We start from the raw sequence: 15,948 nt of genomic DNA, 5'->3' as shown, positions 1-15,948 counted from the left end.
TGCTATTTTTTGCTCTCAATTTGCTTGGTAGATCTTCCTCCATCCCTTTATTTTGAGCCTATGTGTATACTTGCATGTGAGATGGGTTTCCTGGATACAGTACACCAGTGGGTTTTGACTTTTTTTCCAATTTGCCAGTCTAGTTCTTTTGATTGGGGCATTTAGCCCATTTACATTTAAGGTTAATATTATTATGTGTGAATTTGATCCTGCCATTTTGATGCTTGCTATTTGTTTTGCCCGTTAGTTCATGCAGTTTCTTCATTGTGTCGATGCTTTTTACCATTTGGTGTTTTGGAGTGGCTGGTACTGGTTGTCCCTTTCTGTGTTTAGTGCTTCTTTCAGGAGCTCTTGTAAAGCAGGCCTGGTGGTGATGAAATCTCTGAGCAATTGTTTGTTCTTAAAGGATTTTATTTCTCCTTCACTTATGAAGCTTAGTTTGGCTGGATATGAAAGTCTAGGTTGAAAGTTCTTTTCTTTAAGGATGTTGAATATTTGGCCCCCCACTGTCTTCTGGCTTGTAGGGTTTCTGCTGAGAGATCAGTTATGAGTCTGACAGGCTTCCCTTTGTGAGTAACCCGACCTTTCTCTCTGGCTGCCCTTTGCGTTTTTTTCCTTCATTTCAACCTTGGTGAATCTGACGATTATGTGCCTTGGGGTTGCGCTTCTTGAGGAATATCTTTGTGGTGTTCTCTGTATTTCCTCGACTTGAATATTGGCCTGCCTTACTAGGTTGGGAAAGTTCTCCTGGATAATATCCTGAGGAATGTTTTCCAGCTTGGATTCATTCTCTCTGTCACATTCAGGTACACCTATCAAACATAAATTAGGTCACATAATCCCATAGTTCTTGCAGGCTTTCTTCATTTCTTCTCACTCTTTTTACTCTAATCTTGCCTTCTCGTTTTATTTCATTGAGTTGATCTTCAATTGCGGATATCCTTTCTTCTCCCTGGTGGATTCAGCTATTTAAACTTGTGTATGCTTCGTGAAGTTCTCGTGTTGTGTTTTTCAGCTCCGTCAATTCATTTATATTCCTCTCTAAGCTGTTTCTTCTCATTAGCATTTTGTCAAACCTTTCTTCAAGGTTCTGTGTTTCTTTGCATTGCGTTAGAACATGATCTTTTAGCTCAGAGAAGTTTGTTATTATTCACCTTCTGAAGCCTGTTTCTGTCAGTTCTTCAGACTCATTCTCTATCCAGCCTTGTTCCCTTGGTGGTGAGGAGTTGGTATCCCCTCAAGGAGCAGAGATGTTCTGATTTTGGGTATTTTCATCCTTTTTGTGCTGGTTTCTTCCCATCTTTGTGGATTTATCTACCTGTGGTCTTTGTGGTTGGTGACTTCCAGATGGAGTCTGAGTGGACATCCTTTTTGTTGCTGCTGAAGTTATTTCTTTCTGTTTCTTAGTTTTCCTTCTAACAGTCAGGCCCCTGTGCCGTAGGACTGCTAGAGGTCCACTCCAGACCCTGCTCGCCTGGGGATCACCTGCAGCAGCTACAGAACAGTAAGGGTTGCTGTCAGTTTCTTCTTCTGTTACCTTTGTCCCAGAAGGATACCAGCCAGATGTCAGCCTGAGCTCTCCTTTATGAGGTGTCTCTTTGATTATACAGAGTTTGGGGAGCTGCTTGAGGAGACAGTCTGTCCCTTATAGGAGCTCAAGTGCTGAGCTGTGAGCTCCGTTGTTCTGTTCAGAGCTGCTGGGGGGGTACATTTATGTGTGCTGCAGCGGAACTCATAACCACCTTTTATCCCAGGTGCTCTGTCCCAGGAAGGTGGGGCTTGATTTATAAGTTCCTGTTATTCTGCATTTTTTTAGAGATGCCCTGCCCAGCGAGGAGGTATCCTAGTGACGGTCTGCCAGTAGAGGTGTTGCTGAGCTGCCGTGGCCTCTACCCAGCTGCTGTGTGAACTTCCTTGGAGTTTTGTTTATAGAGGCATCGTTAGAACTGCTTTGGTAATGGCGGACTGCCTCAGCAATGACAGACTGCCTTGGTAGTTGGGGGCTGCCTCGGTAATGACAGTTGCCTTTCCTCCCACAGAGCTGGACTGCCCTGGGTCCAGCTGTGCTTGCTGTGAAACTCTCAATCCAGACCGTTTCAAATTGCTGGTCTTTGTGAGAGTGGGACCTGCTGAGCAGATCACCTGGCTTTCCGTTTCAGCCCCCTTTTTTTCAGTTGAACAGGCGACTCTGTCTCATAGGCGTTCTAGCCGCCAGTTGAAACGGCACCCTGATTTGTATGAGTTTTTGTGTGTAGACCGCTGCTCTGGCTGAAAGAGCCGTGCTAGAGATGCGTGGCACTTTTCCGCCTGGGAATCTCCTGCTCTGTGGGCGTTAAAAATTCGTTTGGAAATCCAGTGATTGCTCACTGTCCGCGTTTTCACTGAGAACTGCAATCCAGAGCTGTTCCTATTTGGCCATCCTCTATTTATTTATTTATTTCTTGGAGGCAGAGTCTCACTGTGTTACCCAGGCTGGCACGATCTTGACTCACTTCAGTCTCCACCTCCTGGGTTCATGTAATTCTCCTGCCTCAGCCTCCCGGGTAGCTGGGACTACATGCATGTGCCACCATGCCTGTAGTTGGCTATTGTTTTCGTTTTAGAGACAGAATCTTGCCCTGTCACCCAGGCTGGAGTACAGTAGCAATATCACAACTCACTGCCTCCATTAGAATTTTTATGACAATTCTATTAAATTTGTAGAAACTAAATTTTTAAAATAGTGATATAGATGAGATTTCTATTTTTTCAGATGTTTTTATCATCTCTTTATTCACTTATCTTTTATAATGTTTCAGATTTTTAAAATAGTTTTTGTATATTCCTTAAGCCTATTCTGTTTCTGTTAAAAAATGCACACTCTTACATTGTGGATAAGCAAACAGAATGTAGACTTCACACTCAGTCAGCCAAGGCTTCTTAATGGTATGACATGGGAGAAGTTACTTAAGCTTTTTATGCGTTGGCTGTCTTGTCAGAATCATGAGTAAAATAATGGAACTATCCCATAGGATTGTTACAATGAATAAATTATATATATAAAGCTCTTAGAATAATTCTTGACACATAGTAATCACTTGATAATTTTTCTAATTATTCTGAATAGTATTTGTGTTTGTCATTGCTTCCGAATTGTTTTGTTCCATTTTCTTTTAGTTAAAAATTTTTTTATTGTGAATGGAATATAGATTCCAGAGACTGTGTTAGTAATAATCAAGTGAATACTTCATTACCTACCACAGCTTAAGAAATAAAATATTATATAAATACCGTATAAGCTTCATGACATTCCTCTCCCATTTCATTCCACTTTTCCCTTCAGGAGTAACCATCATCTTGAATTTTCTGTGAATAACTCCCGTGCTTTTCTTTATTGTTACACACTCTTTGTAGATATGCCTGAATATATTTATTATTTTTTGTCTGCTTTAGGACAGCATAAGAGAATCATACCATATGCATTTCTCTGTGAGAGATTTTTCTTTTTTGCACAGTATATTATATTTTATTGACTCACTCATGCTGATGTTTGTAGCTAGAGTTTATTCCTATTCACTGACATGTAGTGTGCCACTTTAAGAACAGACTACAATCTATTTATTCATTCTTCTGTTTATAGCCATTCAGGTTATTTCTAGTTTTTTTTGGTCTTATGGTACATGTGTGTATCTTGTTTATGTAAGCTGGTTTATAAGGCATTTTCACGTTCAATTTTAGGCAATTCCAAGCTGTATGCCAAAATGATTTTACCAAGTTATGTTTTCACCGGTAGTGTATGAAAGTCCTTATTGTTCCAATCCTCATCAACATTTGATATTGGTAAACTTTTAAAATTTGCCATTCACTTAGCTATTGATTTGGGTTAAAAAACAAACAAATCGAAAATTGGCTGGGCACTGTGGTTTCTGCCTGTAATCCCAACACTTTCGGAGGCAGAGGTGGGATGACAGCTTGAAACCAGGAGTTTCAGATCATTTTGGGGAACATGGTGAAATCTTGTCTCTACAAAAAATGAAAAACTCTAGCTGGGCATGGTGGTGTGCACCTATGATGCTACATACTTGGGAGTCTGAGGTGGGAGGATCAGTTAAGCCCAGGAGTTCAAGAGTTCAGTGAGCTTTGATCACATCAGTGTACTCCAGCCTGGGTGACAGAGCAAGACCCTGTCTTGAAAAAATTTGCCATTCCCGAAGTGTAAAATGCATCTCATTGTGACTTTCAGTTAATCTTCTGATTACTAATGAGGTTAAGCATCTTATGTTTTCATATATCGTCCATTTATGTTTTTTCTCTTTTCCAGTGCTCATTTATGTTTTGTTTCATTTTTCCTTGGTGCTGTCTTTTTCTTAATGATTATTAGGAATTTTTTTTTTTATATATTCATGCTACTCCTTTATTAGTTATGTATATATTCCAGTCATCTCCCAGTTGTGGCTTGCCATTTTGCTTTCCTTGAAGGTTTTTATGATTATCATGTATTTTTAAATTTAGAACAATGAAATTTATCACTTTTTAGTAATTAGTTTTTTTTGTGTTTTTGTTTTTTTTTTTTGAGATGGGAGTTTTGCTCTTGTTGCCCAGTGGAGTGCAGTGATGCAATCTCAGCTTACTGCAACCTCTGCCTCCCAGATTCAAGCAATTCTCTCACCTTCCCTCCTGAGTAGCTGGGATTACAGGCATGTACCACCACACCCTGTAATTTTGTATTTTTAGTAGAGACAGGGTCTCACCATGTTGGCCAGGCTGGTCTCAAACTTCTGACCTTAGGTGATCCACCTGCTTCAGCTTCCCAAAGTGTTGGGATTACAGGCGTGAGCCACATGCCTGGCTAGGATTTTTGTGTAGAAATAATTTTCTGAATTATTTTCTACACAAAGATCAGAAAGGTATTCTGTATTGTCTTTTTTAAGTTTCATGTTTCTTTTGTTTTCACATTTCAGTTCTACCTGAAGTTATTTTAGTCTTTAGTCTCAGGTAGGTTCTTAAGGATTATTATTATTTTTTAAAATTAATCTCTGATTTACCCAGTATTTGTTAAATGGAGTATCTTTTCCTTAGTAATTTGCAGCACTCTCACTGGCAAAAGCTAAATTCACTTCTGGTCGCCTGTCTCTGGTTTCTCTGTTCTGATCTGTTGATCTACTTGGCTATGTCATTACCACACTATTCTTATCAGCTTTAAACCATGACTCTTGCTGGCTAGTCGGGTAAACCTCCCACTATATTCTTTTTAGAAGAGACTTTGCTATTCTTGGCTCTTTGACTTTTGATGTAAACTTTAAAGTCAGCAGGAAGTTGGTATTTTTATTGGAGTTTCACTGAATTTGTAGATCTTGCTGCTGAGAATTTGTAGATCCTGCTGCTGAGAATTTGTATTTTTACAATATTGAATTTCTACATTTATTTAGTCTTATTAAATGTCTTTAAGTAATGGTTTTTCATTTTCTCCATTAAAAGGAAATTTATTTTATAGTGTTTATGCTCTTATAAAATTTTTTATAATTTTGTTTTTTCCCCTAAAATGTAGCAATATTTTGTGTCTAGCAATCTTATTAAACCCCCTTATTAATGATGTTCCTTGTCTATATGATCACAATTTTATTTCTTTCTTTCTAGTCTTTATACTTCTTGTTTAATTTTTTTCACTGGCTATGATTTCTAGCACATGGTTAGTTCGAAATATTATTTTTGTACATTCTTGTCTTTTTTTCTAACCTTTAAAGAGAATGTTTTTAAGTTTCACTATTAAGATCTTTGTTGTAGGTTTTTGTTTTTGACATCTCCTTTCCTCACCCTCCCACTTGTGAATCTTATGTTCTGTTCTGAGGAAAAGAAATGAATAGGAATATAAATACTTGTATCTCTAGAGCCTATCTCACGATCTGTAGAGCGTATCTCACGGTGTGTGGTACGTTGTGCCTCTCAATTTATTGTATGAATGAATAAGTATAACATAACTACTTAAGCTTTATGTTTTTCATTGGTCTCTCTTTTATGTGGTACAGTAGTTAAAAATGCTTAAATCTTTATTTTAGGGAAATAGTCACTTTTTTTTCACATTTCTAATGCTTCAGGAGGTAACATTAATTTTAGGATTTGAATATAAACATTTGAAGAAAGATCATGGTTACTCTGTTTCTCAGGACAGTAATGTTTATAATATTGTAAACTAAGGATCAGTTTAAACTGTATGAAGCTGGATTTTAGGTTCTTTTCTGAGAGAGATAATTCTGTTTAGGAACTTTGTACCTGTGAATATAGGAACTTTGTTTTTATATATTCTTGTTTTTATGAGCATCATTTTACTCTAGATTTACAAACTCGGTACTTTAATGGTATTGCAAAGTTTCTGATCAAAGCCTGAGCATGAGCAATTAATATGATACTAATAATCAACAAATTAATTTGTGAAGGCTTCTCGGTAATTCAGATTAGACCCCTTCTGCTTTTCTGCCTGTACCTGGTTTATTTTTTTTCTTAACAGATGGGGAAGTTAGGGCATAAAGGTAGATAGTACCTGAATTTGGTATATTGCTTACTGCAGTAGACCACTTTGCTTCTGTGGGAGTTATAAACTACTATGCTTTCCAGGTATGTGCTGAAATCTGTGCAAACCTGCAAGTCTTGCCGATAAAGAAAACTCTTACTCAGCTATTTTATATGTTTATATTTAGAACACCTACAGCTTGGCTAAGAGTTTTACTTCTGAATTTATAGAAAAGAAAGAAGTGCAGAAATTTTACTAGAGGGTTTTTAAATAAAAGTAGCTGTCCATTTTTTCCCTTCGTCTTTCTTGTTCCTTTGATATCTCCTTTCTTCCCATGCAATATTGATCTTTGACCATTAGTTCTAAATCATTTCTCAATGGGATGGGCGGTGGGGTGTGGTGATGAGTGGGTAATTTTGCCCCCCAGGGGACATTTAGCAATGTCTGGAGCCTTTTTTTGGTTGTCACACTGAGGGGGTTGCTACTGGTATCTAGTGGGTAAAGGCCAGAGATTCCACTAGCCATCCTACAATGCAGTCAAGAATTATGTGACCTGAAAATGTCAACAGTACTGAGTTTTAAAATCCCTGCTCTAAATAGTGGTGTTTACTTTCGGTTTTGAACTGGAAAGAGAACTTCAGTGCCTATTTGGTGTAAGGCAGTATGCTTCCTTAGAAAGAATGAGGGCCATGCACAGTGGCTCACACCTGTAGTCCCAGCATTTTGGGAGGCCAAGGTGGGAGGATCCCTTGAGGCCAGGATTTTGATACCAGCCTGGGTAATACAGTGAGACTCTGTCTCTACAAAAAATAAAAAAGTAGACGGGTGTGGTGTCATGTGCATGTAGTCCCAGCTACTCAGGAGACTGAGGTGGGAGGATCACTTGAGCCCGGCAGTTTGAGGCTTCAGTAAGCTATGATTGCACCACTGCACCCCAACCTGGGTGACGGGGCGAGACCCTGTCTCTTAAACACAACAACAAAAAGTGAGAATGTGGGCTTTAGAGTTTCACAGACCTGGTGTTTGAGCCTTATCTTAGGCCATGCTGGTTATGAGTACCTGTATTCAAGTGTGGGAAATAAAGAAAGAACAGATATGATAACTTATTTGTAGAGTGCTGAGGAGGTATTATTTCTGTCCTCCCCTTTCACCTGAACTCCATTTACCAGTGACTTGTTTATGTTTCATTCCTCCTCTGAGACCTTAGGCAAGTTTTTATACCTTTTGGTTTTCAGTTTTTTCAATTGTAAAAGGAGAATAATAGCACTTATAAAAAAGTTTTATCAGAAAATACAAATAAAGCACATACTCCCATGACTGGAATATAGTAAGTACTTAGTAAATATTTATTATTATTATTATTTTGAGACAAGGTCTTGCTCTATTGCCCAGGCTGAAATGCAGTGGTGCAATCACAGCTCACTGCAGCCTTGACCTCCCAGGCTAAATCTATCTGCCTACCTCAGCTTCTTGAGTTGTTGGGAGAACAGGCACATACCACCACGCCAGGTAATTTTTGTTGTAAAGGTGGGGTTTTGTCATGTTGCCCAGTGTGATCTCAAACTCCTGGGCTCAAGTGATCTGCCTCCCTTGGCCTCCCAAAGTGCGGGGATTACAAACATGAACCCCACACCCAGCCTGTTTTTATTTATTATTAATAATAACTGTATCTTCAGATTGCAATAATTTGGACTTGCTGTCAGAAGTGTTGTATAAAACCAGGCAAGATTATCCATCTGTTGATGACTGGATAAACAAATAGGTTTATCCATACGGTGGAATATTATTTGGCTATAAAAAGGAATGAAATACATGATTCATGCTACAACATGGATGAACCTTGAAAACATGCCAAGTGAAAGAAGCCAGGCACAAAAGATAAAATATAATTCCATTTATATAGAATGTCCAGAACAGGCAAATCTGTAGAGACAGAATGTAGATTAATGGTTGTCTAGGGCTAAGGAGGATGGAAAGGAAGGGTAGTAGTGGTTAAAGGGGTTTGTTTTTGAGGTGATAAAAATGCTCTAAAATTGGCTTTGGTGGTGGTTTTATAATTTAATGATAGGCTAAAAACCATTGAATTATACAGCTTAAAAGGGTGAATTGTGTGATATGCGAATCATATTTCAATAAAGTTGATACATATGTATCTGTATATATATAATATGTGTATGTGTGTCTGTGTGTGTGTGTGTGTGTGTGTGTGTATATATATGTAGACTAGGCAAGATAAGGGCTCTCTCTCCTTTCTGTGTTGTTGAGTATTTTATTTCTTAATCTGTACCTTGCTTTCAGTCTTCTGATTTCTTTGGATCTCACTTAGTGGATGCATTCTAGTGGAGAAACGGTAATATTGCTGAATATTCATTACTAATGCAGTGTGGTGATAGTGCCTCTGTATACACACTTAAGGTTTTTCCAGTTTAGAAAAATTTCTCCTTCTGGCTTACATAGCTTATATGAGTTAATACCAAACAGTTTATAAACTTGAGCCATGTTCTACATTTCTCTCACATGAGTGTTTGTGTACTGAATTGGCCATTACATGTGTACCTGAGTTCTAATCTATTTTCATAAATGGATAGTAAGTTAGAGAGCTAGCTTTCTTTATTGAAACTTAATTAGCTGACCGTAGTCAATGACTTAGAGTTAGGAACCTGTTAAGCAAACAGGGACATTATAATTGTGAGATCATAGATAATAAAAACACTAGAATTCAAACTACTAAATGTTAAATACTTATTAAATGGAAAATTATATATTGCTTATATCTTTTGATTGTAGCTGTCAGAATACTGTGCCCAAAAAGGCTTAAGGGAGTTTGCCACTCACATTACTGAAAAGTCTGCATGTGAGGGATGTCTTCAGATGTGTCAGGATGCAGCGTTTCAGACTGTCACTTCATGTCCCCGCCTCTCTTCTTCTAGCTAGACTCTGTTCTTTTCCATTAGTTGGCTTCTTAGAACAGGCTCTTCCTTATGGTTGTAAGATAGCTGCAGCAGCTCCAGGCCTTAAGTGTCAACATTTAAGAGTAGCAGATACAGAGAAATATCCTCTCACCTGGGTTGTTTCCTGTGCTTATTATAGAGCTAATTTCAATGACCAGAAGAATGGGATATGTTTATGACTTTGGACAGTAGAGCCTACTCCTAAACCCAAAAGCCTATGAGAGTTTGGGATAAGGTGGTTTACCTGAAGAATTTGGGGTTGCTTTTTTCTTTTTTTCTGCTAATCAGGAGGTTGAATTGGATGCCAGATAGCAAGGTATATCCTCTGTAATATCTAACACATATACTGTAACTTTTATCCTGATAATAACAACTGAAAAATTACTGCATACTTACTCTATTTATACCAGGTAGAATGAGAAAAAACTCTGGGCAACAAGTAGGATTTATTTAATTTTTTTAAATTTAATTTTTATTTATTTGAGATGTAGTCTCGCACTGTCACCCGGGCTGTAGTGCAGTGGTATCTTGGCTCACTGCAGTCTCCACCTCCTGTGTTCTAGCAATTCTCCTGCCTCAGCCTCCTGAGTAGTTGGGACTACAGGCATGCACCACCACGCCCACCTAAGGTTTTTGTATTTTTAGTAGAGACAGGGTTTCACCATGTTGGCCAGGATGGTCTTGATTTCCTGACCTCGTGATCTGCCTGCCTCGGCCTCCCAAAGTGCTGGGATTGCAGGCGCAAGCCACTGCGCACGGCAAAAAATAGGATTATAACTTAGATTCTAAGAGTTGTCTCCCTGAGGAACCTTATGTAGCATTTCCTAAGTTTTATAAAATTTGGCGTGTGGTTTTTTCCTGTAAATCTGGGTTCTTGTTATCTTTACATACTGTGTTTGCGCTTCTCCAGTGCTTTGATTTTACTGCTTTTCTCTCTTGTCTTTCTACGTTGTTACACAGAGCATCACTTTCCTTTTTTAACTTTGGCCTTCTGAACACATACATATCTAAAATCTTAGGCTTCCAGTTCTGTAAAACAAGTTAGTATTCTAGATACATTCTGTTTACTGAAAAAATACAGATACAAATAGCTTTTGACCAGGATGACTATTCTCTTGTGTGTACATCACTGTATCGTGCAGCTCATTTGGACTGATCTTGCGGGGATTCATTAATGTAATATCTGATTACATTCTGTTTTTACAATTGAACAATTTCTCTTTGCTCTTGGGAAGCAAAAGGCAATCATTTCTTTGTAAGAGTGGTTTGATGGCGCATATCATAACATGTTTAGTTTGCTATAATTGTAATTAAGGCCTGTTTCTAATGTTGGATTGGATGTAGACCATTTGGAATAAGAAAGTTTTATGTATTTTCAAGTAGTGATGTTATTATAAAATAGTTCCAGTTGTCAGACTTATAAATGAAGAATGATCATTGTTTACCTTTTTTGCTATTTGCTCGATTAAAAACCAGAACCTCTTAGTTTTATAGAAAAAAAGTATAACTTAAAAAAATTAACAAAAGAAAAGCAAAATAATGACAGTTCTCTTTTTCTCATTTTTTTCTCCACAGTGATCCTGGTGGAGGGATTGAGATGTCTGAGTTCATCCGAGAGGCCACACCCCCAGTTGGTTGCAGTTCCAGAAACTCTTATGCCGGTCTAGATCCAAGCAACCAGGTAGGAACCTATACTGTTTTATTTTGCCTTTTTTCCCTCCTCTGGATGGTGGTCTCAGTTCTTCTCGTGTCTTTAAGTCAGCTGATGTTTTGTCTTATCTTTCTGATTATTAATTTTTAATTGTTTATTAATAATGTATTATATTGATGTTCTTTTAAAGTTACTTTTCACATTAGTTAATTACATTCTCATTAAGCATTACCACAGACTCATCTTACATAGTTTTGATTATGATAGTTATGAGTACCCTTAGGAAACTGAGCTTCTGGCTTGTACTGTCTTACCTACCGTCACATCATCTGTATTGGAGAGATGTAGATGTCTGTGGTTACCACTGGTTTAAATGTGACCAAAAAATAAAAACAAATGCTGAAAATCTCTCAGTGTTCAAGATGTTTAATGGTAAGGCTAAAAGTAAAATACAAATACGCTTTTACCAATTTTAATGTCTTTCTACTGTGTAACTTTAACTTAAAATGGTGACCCTTAAAGTATTATTTCAGAACTTAGCTGGATTGCTGCTCCAGTTCTCTTATTCATCGTAAATACCTGTACACTAATCAAAGTCCCAGTTATTCCTGGGACTATGTATCTGCTGTCCTCCTCAGCAGATGATTTCACTATAGAGAGTAAAATTTTGTGAACTTTGTGAGAAACATTCATGGTCTTCTCATAGCAGACCTTTACATAACTATAGGTTTTAGTGGTCATTGTGTCAGTCCTTTCATTATATAGAAGAAGAAATAGCTGATTTATGACAGGGTGTAGACTAGACCTTACTTCTCACTGCAGTCTTCCCGTTACCTACGACACTGCTTGTGGATTGAAACCATTCTTCTCTTTTCTCCTTCCTTTCTGTTCTAGAGAAAGACTTAGTCCTCCGTATTTTCTGGTCTAACTAAACTCTTCTTGTAACTATCCTATGTTTCTCAAGATTTTCAAACCCCGTATGCTGTAGACCCTTTCTCTTGCAGATGGAGTACTTATTTATGTGGCAGTTTATAAGGCTCTACAGAGTAGATTTTTTTTTTCTTCTGTTTTATATATTGCCTTGTGTACAGTTGACTTGAATGATTGCTAATTATCTATGTGTCTAGATAAAACATTACAGGTAGATCAGAACTAGCTTCTCATTTAACAAATGAATAAATAGCAGACATAATTCTGCCAACTCTGTCCTGTAGTATTCTACTCTTCCTCACTAGTAGCCCTAAGAACAGTGTTATGAAAAACACTATATGAATCAAAATCTTGAACATGGTCTTGTTTTCTAATATATTTTGATAGAAGATTTGCCGCTATTTGATTAGCATGTTCATTTAAAGTGAATGACTTTTTGGTAATAGTTTTGGTTGTGATTGATTATAGTACAGAACATGTAGGTTCTTAAATTTGTCTTCCTTCTGTAACAAGCTGATTGAATGGGAGACATGAAGAGTCTTTTTTGTTTGTTTGCTTGTTTGTTTGTTTAAAGAATGTAAAAAGAGCTATGACATATTAATTAGATTAATACCTTTTTTTTTTTTCCTGAGCTAGAATCTTGCTCTGTCATCCAGGCTGGAGTGCAGTGGTGCAATCTTGCCTCACTACAACATCCACCTCCTGGATTCAGGCCATTCTCATGCCTCAGACTCCCGAGTAGCTGGGATTACAGGTGCCTGCCACCACGCCTGGCTAATTTTTTTGTATTTTTAGTAGAGACGGAGTTCACAATGTTGGCCAGGCTGGCCTTGAACTCCTGACTTCAGGTGATCTTGCCCATCTCAGCCTCCCAAAGTCCTGGGATTACAGATTTCAGCCACCATGCCCAGCCTTAGGTTGATACTTTTTAAGTTTCAAATTTTACAATGCCTGCTTGAAGACAAGGGTTACTATCCTTGATCCTGGTTTTTTTTTTTGTTTTTTTTTGTTTTTTTTTTGTTTTTTTTTGCGGTCTTGTGCTTCTCTCAGTCTCTTTTTATAGAATGAAATAATTCAATGCTTTTTTTTTTTTTTTTTTTCAGACAGAGTCTCACTCTGTCACCAAGGCTGGAGTTTAGTGGCGCGATCTCAGCTCACTGCAACCTCCACCTTCCAGGTTCAAGCAATTCTCCTGCCTCAGCCTCCCCAGTAGCTGGGATTATAGGGATGCACCACCGTGCCCAACTAATTTTTGTATTTTAGTTGAGAGAGGGTTTCACCATGTTAGTCAGGCTGGTCTCAAACTCCTGACCTCGTAATCCGTCCGCCTTGGCCTCCCAAAGGCTTACAGGCGTGAGCCACCACGCCCATCCTCAATTCTTGAATATGGCTGTGTGTTTTGTATTCTTAACCCTGGGCTTTCTTCTTGCCAAATGTAGGTAGTATCAGACCCTCAGAGACTAAGCCTACATTTCTCGAATTGTCTTTTGGACACCTTTTCTTCTTTTTGCAATAGGACAGATGAAAGGGCCAGCAGTGGCCGGGCATTTTTGGAGCCTGTGACCTTGACATCGTTTCTGTTGGAACTTTAATCACACTCAGTAGGGAGTCCCTTACTTTTTATAGTACATCCAAATGTGATGCAGTCAGTAGGAAGTCCCTTACTAACTGTGATTAAAGCATGTGTGCATGTTGTTAAACACACAGCATACGTTTTACTTAATAACTTTTTAATAAAAATGGGCCAATATTGGAGGCTGTTGTGATACTTGGATTTTAGTGTTTTTATTTTATATTGTGACAAAATAAATGGCTGACATAATTATTCTTACCCTTTAGAGAAGCTGAAGTGATGAGGTAGAGTCTGGCTTTTTGTATATTGATGGAGATATTACTATTGTAGACATACTATTGTTTCTTGTATATATTTTATTATATAATGTGTAAGGTACTGCTGTACATGATAATACTTTATATAAATTTCTTCTGTACTAAACAGTGAATCTGCTGACCATAATAGCTATGTCATAGTCATTGTTACCATTCTTTCCTTCACCTCTGCCTTTCTCCCTTTCATCTTCTACCCTCCATTTCTGTTCTCTTTCTTTTCCCCACCTTTCTTTCCTCTCCTTACCTCCTCCTCTTTCCTTTCGTCACTTTTCTAACATCAAATATTTTAGTGCCCATTGTATTCAAGGCATTCTACTTAGTCTGGGTTGGCGAGTGTGTCTTATACTGACAGATTATAATTTCATAGTAGATGTGATATAAGTAACCAAAGATAAAGATGTGATATATGTTACCAAGAAAATATAAGCGTAAGATACAAAGTAAAAATTGTCATAGGAATGATAGAGAAGAAGAGCTAATGATTTCATAGGATAAAATAATTGTTTCCAGCTGGACAGACAGGCAGGGCTTCTTAGGGGAGATGGCCTTGCCTAATATACTCTATAGTTAGAAGTAACCTTTCTTCCCTGGTATTAATAATCCTTCCTATGACACTTGTTATAGAGAATAAACAGTAGAATATTTTAGTTTATGCAAAGCACTTAAATAAAAACCTTCACTCCCAAGTGTAGAAAGATACTATTTTTTCTTAATTTAAAAATTTTCATTTTTAGGAAATTTAACAAGTGAGGGTAAACAGGAAAATTAAAATAATACATAATGTCATAATTGGTTATATCATGAGCATTAATAACATTAAGTGTTTTTCTACAGTGACACTTTGGGGAATGCATCACATTTGGATGTACTATAGTTTATTTTCTGGATGCCATGTTATTTCACATGTAAATAGTCATAATTATTAGATATTTTGAGGGGAGGCATAATACAGAAAAGTATAAAGAATAAAATATAACCACTCTGTTATATCTGTTAAGAAGGTATTTGTCAGCAGGTAATAGAATACTCAACTAATAGTGACTTAAAGAAATAGGAGTTGGGCCAGGCGCAGTGGCTCACGCCTGTAATCTTAGCAATATGGGAGGCTGAGGCAGGCGGATCACAAGGTCAAGAGATAGAGACCATCCTGGTCAACATGGTGAAACTCCATCTCTATAAAAAGAAAGAAAAAAAAGAGAGAGAGAAAAAAAGAAGTAAGAGTTGTTTTTCACCTAAATCTGGAGGTGATAATGTGGCGTTTGTTCGGGACTGGGCATACTTCTCATAGATGAGAAGGTGTATAACCAATTTTGGAACAAAATAAGGAGATGGTTAAGGAAGGAGAAAGGGAATACTTTGAGCTTCTGAGGAAATGACTGCCATATTCATATTAAATTTTTTTTTTTAAGTTTAAATTCCTGGAATGGTATGCATAAAATGATGTTTTTGTTTTCTTGTTTTTAAATTTCTGTCTAGGAAGTTATGTTTATTTCTAGTAGAAAAAGAGCATATGTTAATTTTATAACTTATGTAACAGGTGTTGTAAGAATGAAACTTTCTTTTGCAACGAAATGCTTTTTGTTTTTTTCTTGCTGGCAAATTGTAATGTCTTTTGTGGCTAATTGAAAGCAGAAATTAGGAAAAACTAGAAGAACCAAGCTTAATAAAATAGTTCAAAATTATTACAAAGCTTATTTTTTATTGGCTACCTCAAGAGTTTACTTGTAGTTTCAACCTATATATGTATGCTTATTTTTATTTACTTTTTCACTGGCATATAACTTGTACAGCATGGTACACACCTTAAGTGTACAGCTAAGTGAATTTTTACATCTGTGTGCACCCATTCCATTGCCATCCAGATGAAGAAAGGCCCTCATGCCCCTTCAAAGTCAACATTAACCTATATTTTGAGTGTATTTCTTGTGATACACACCTGCTATATCAAACCAATGAAGGGGAAGACTTGGTAAAATATGAAGTATTATATGAATGTTCTTAATTTTATTTTACAGTGTTAAGTTTGCTTGACTATTTTC

General features: G+C 37.3%; 1 protein-coding gene across 6 annotated transcripts in view; it reads left to right on the top strand.

The window, feature by feature from the left end:
* The window catches only part of PCNX1 (pecanex 1), a 204,777-nt gene that overhangs the window by 39,598 nt on the left and 149,231 nt on the right, over nt 1–15,948 (top strand). For all 6 annotated transcript variants that reach the window (XM_074393052.1, XM_074393051.1, XM_074393050.1 and 3 more), the window contains exon 3: nt 11,014–11,119. In XM_074393052.1, the coding sequence (XP_074249153.1) occupies nt 11,014–11,119 (106 nt within the window). The remainder of the gene's footprint in view (nt 1–11,013; nt 11,120–15,948) is intronic.

This window comes from Saimiri boliviensis, chromosome 2, assembly GCF_048565385.1.
Source record: "Saimiri boliviensis isolate mSaiBol1 chromosome 2, mSaiBol1.pri, whole genome shotgun sequence".
NCBI lineage: Eukaryota > Metazoa > Chordata > Mammalia > Primates > Cebidae > Saimiri > Saimiri boliviensis.
This window is presented reverse-complemented; position numbering and strand designations above follow the sequence as displayed.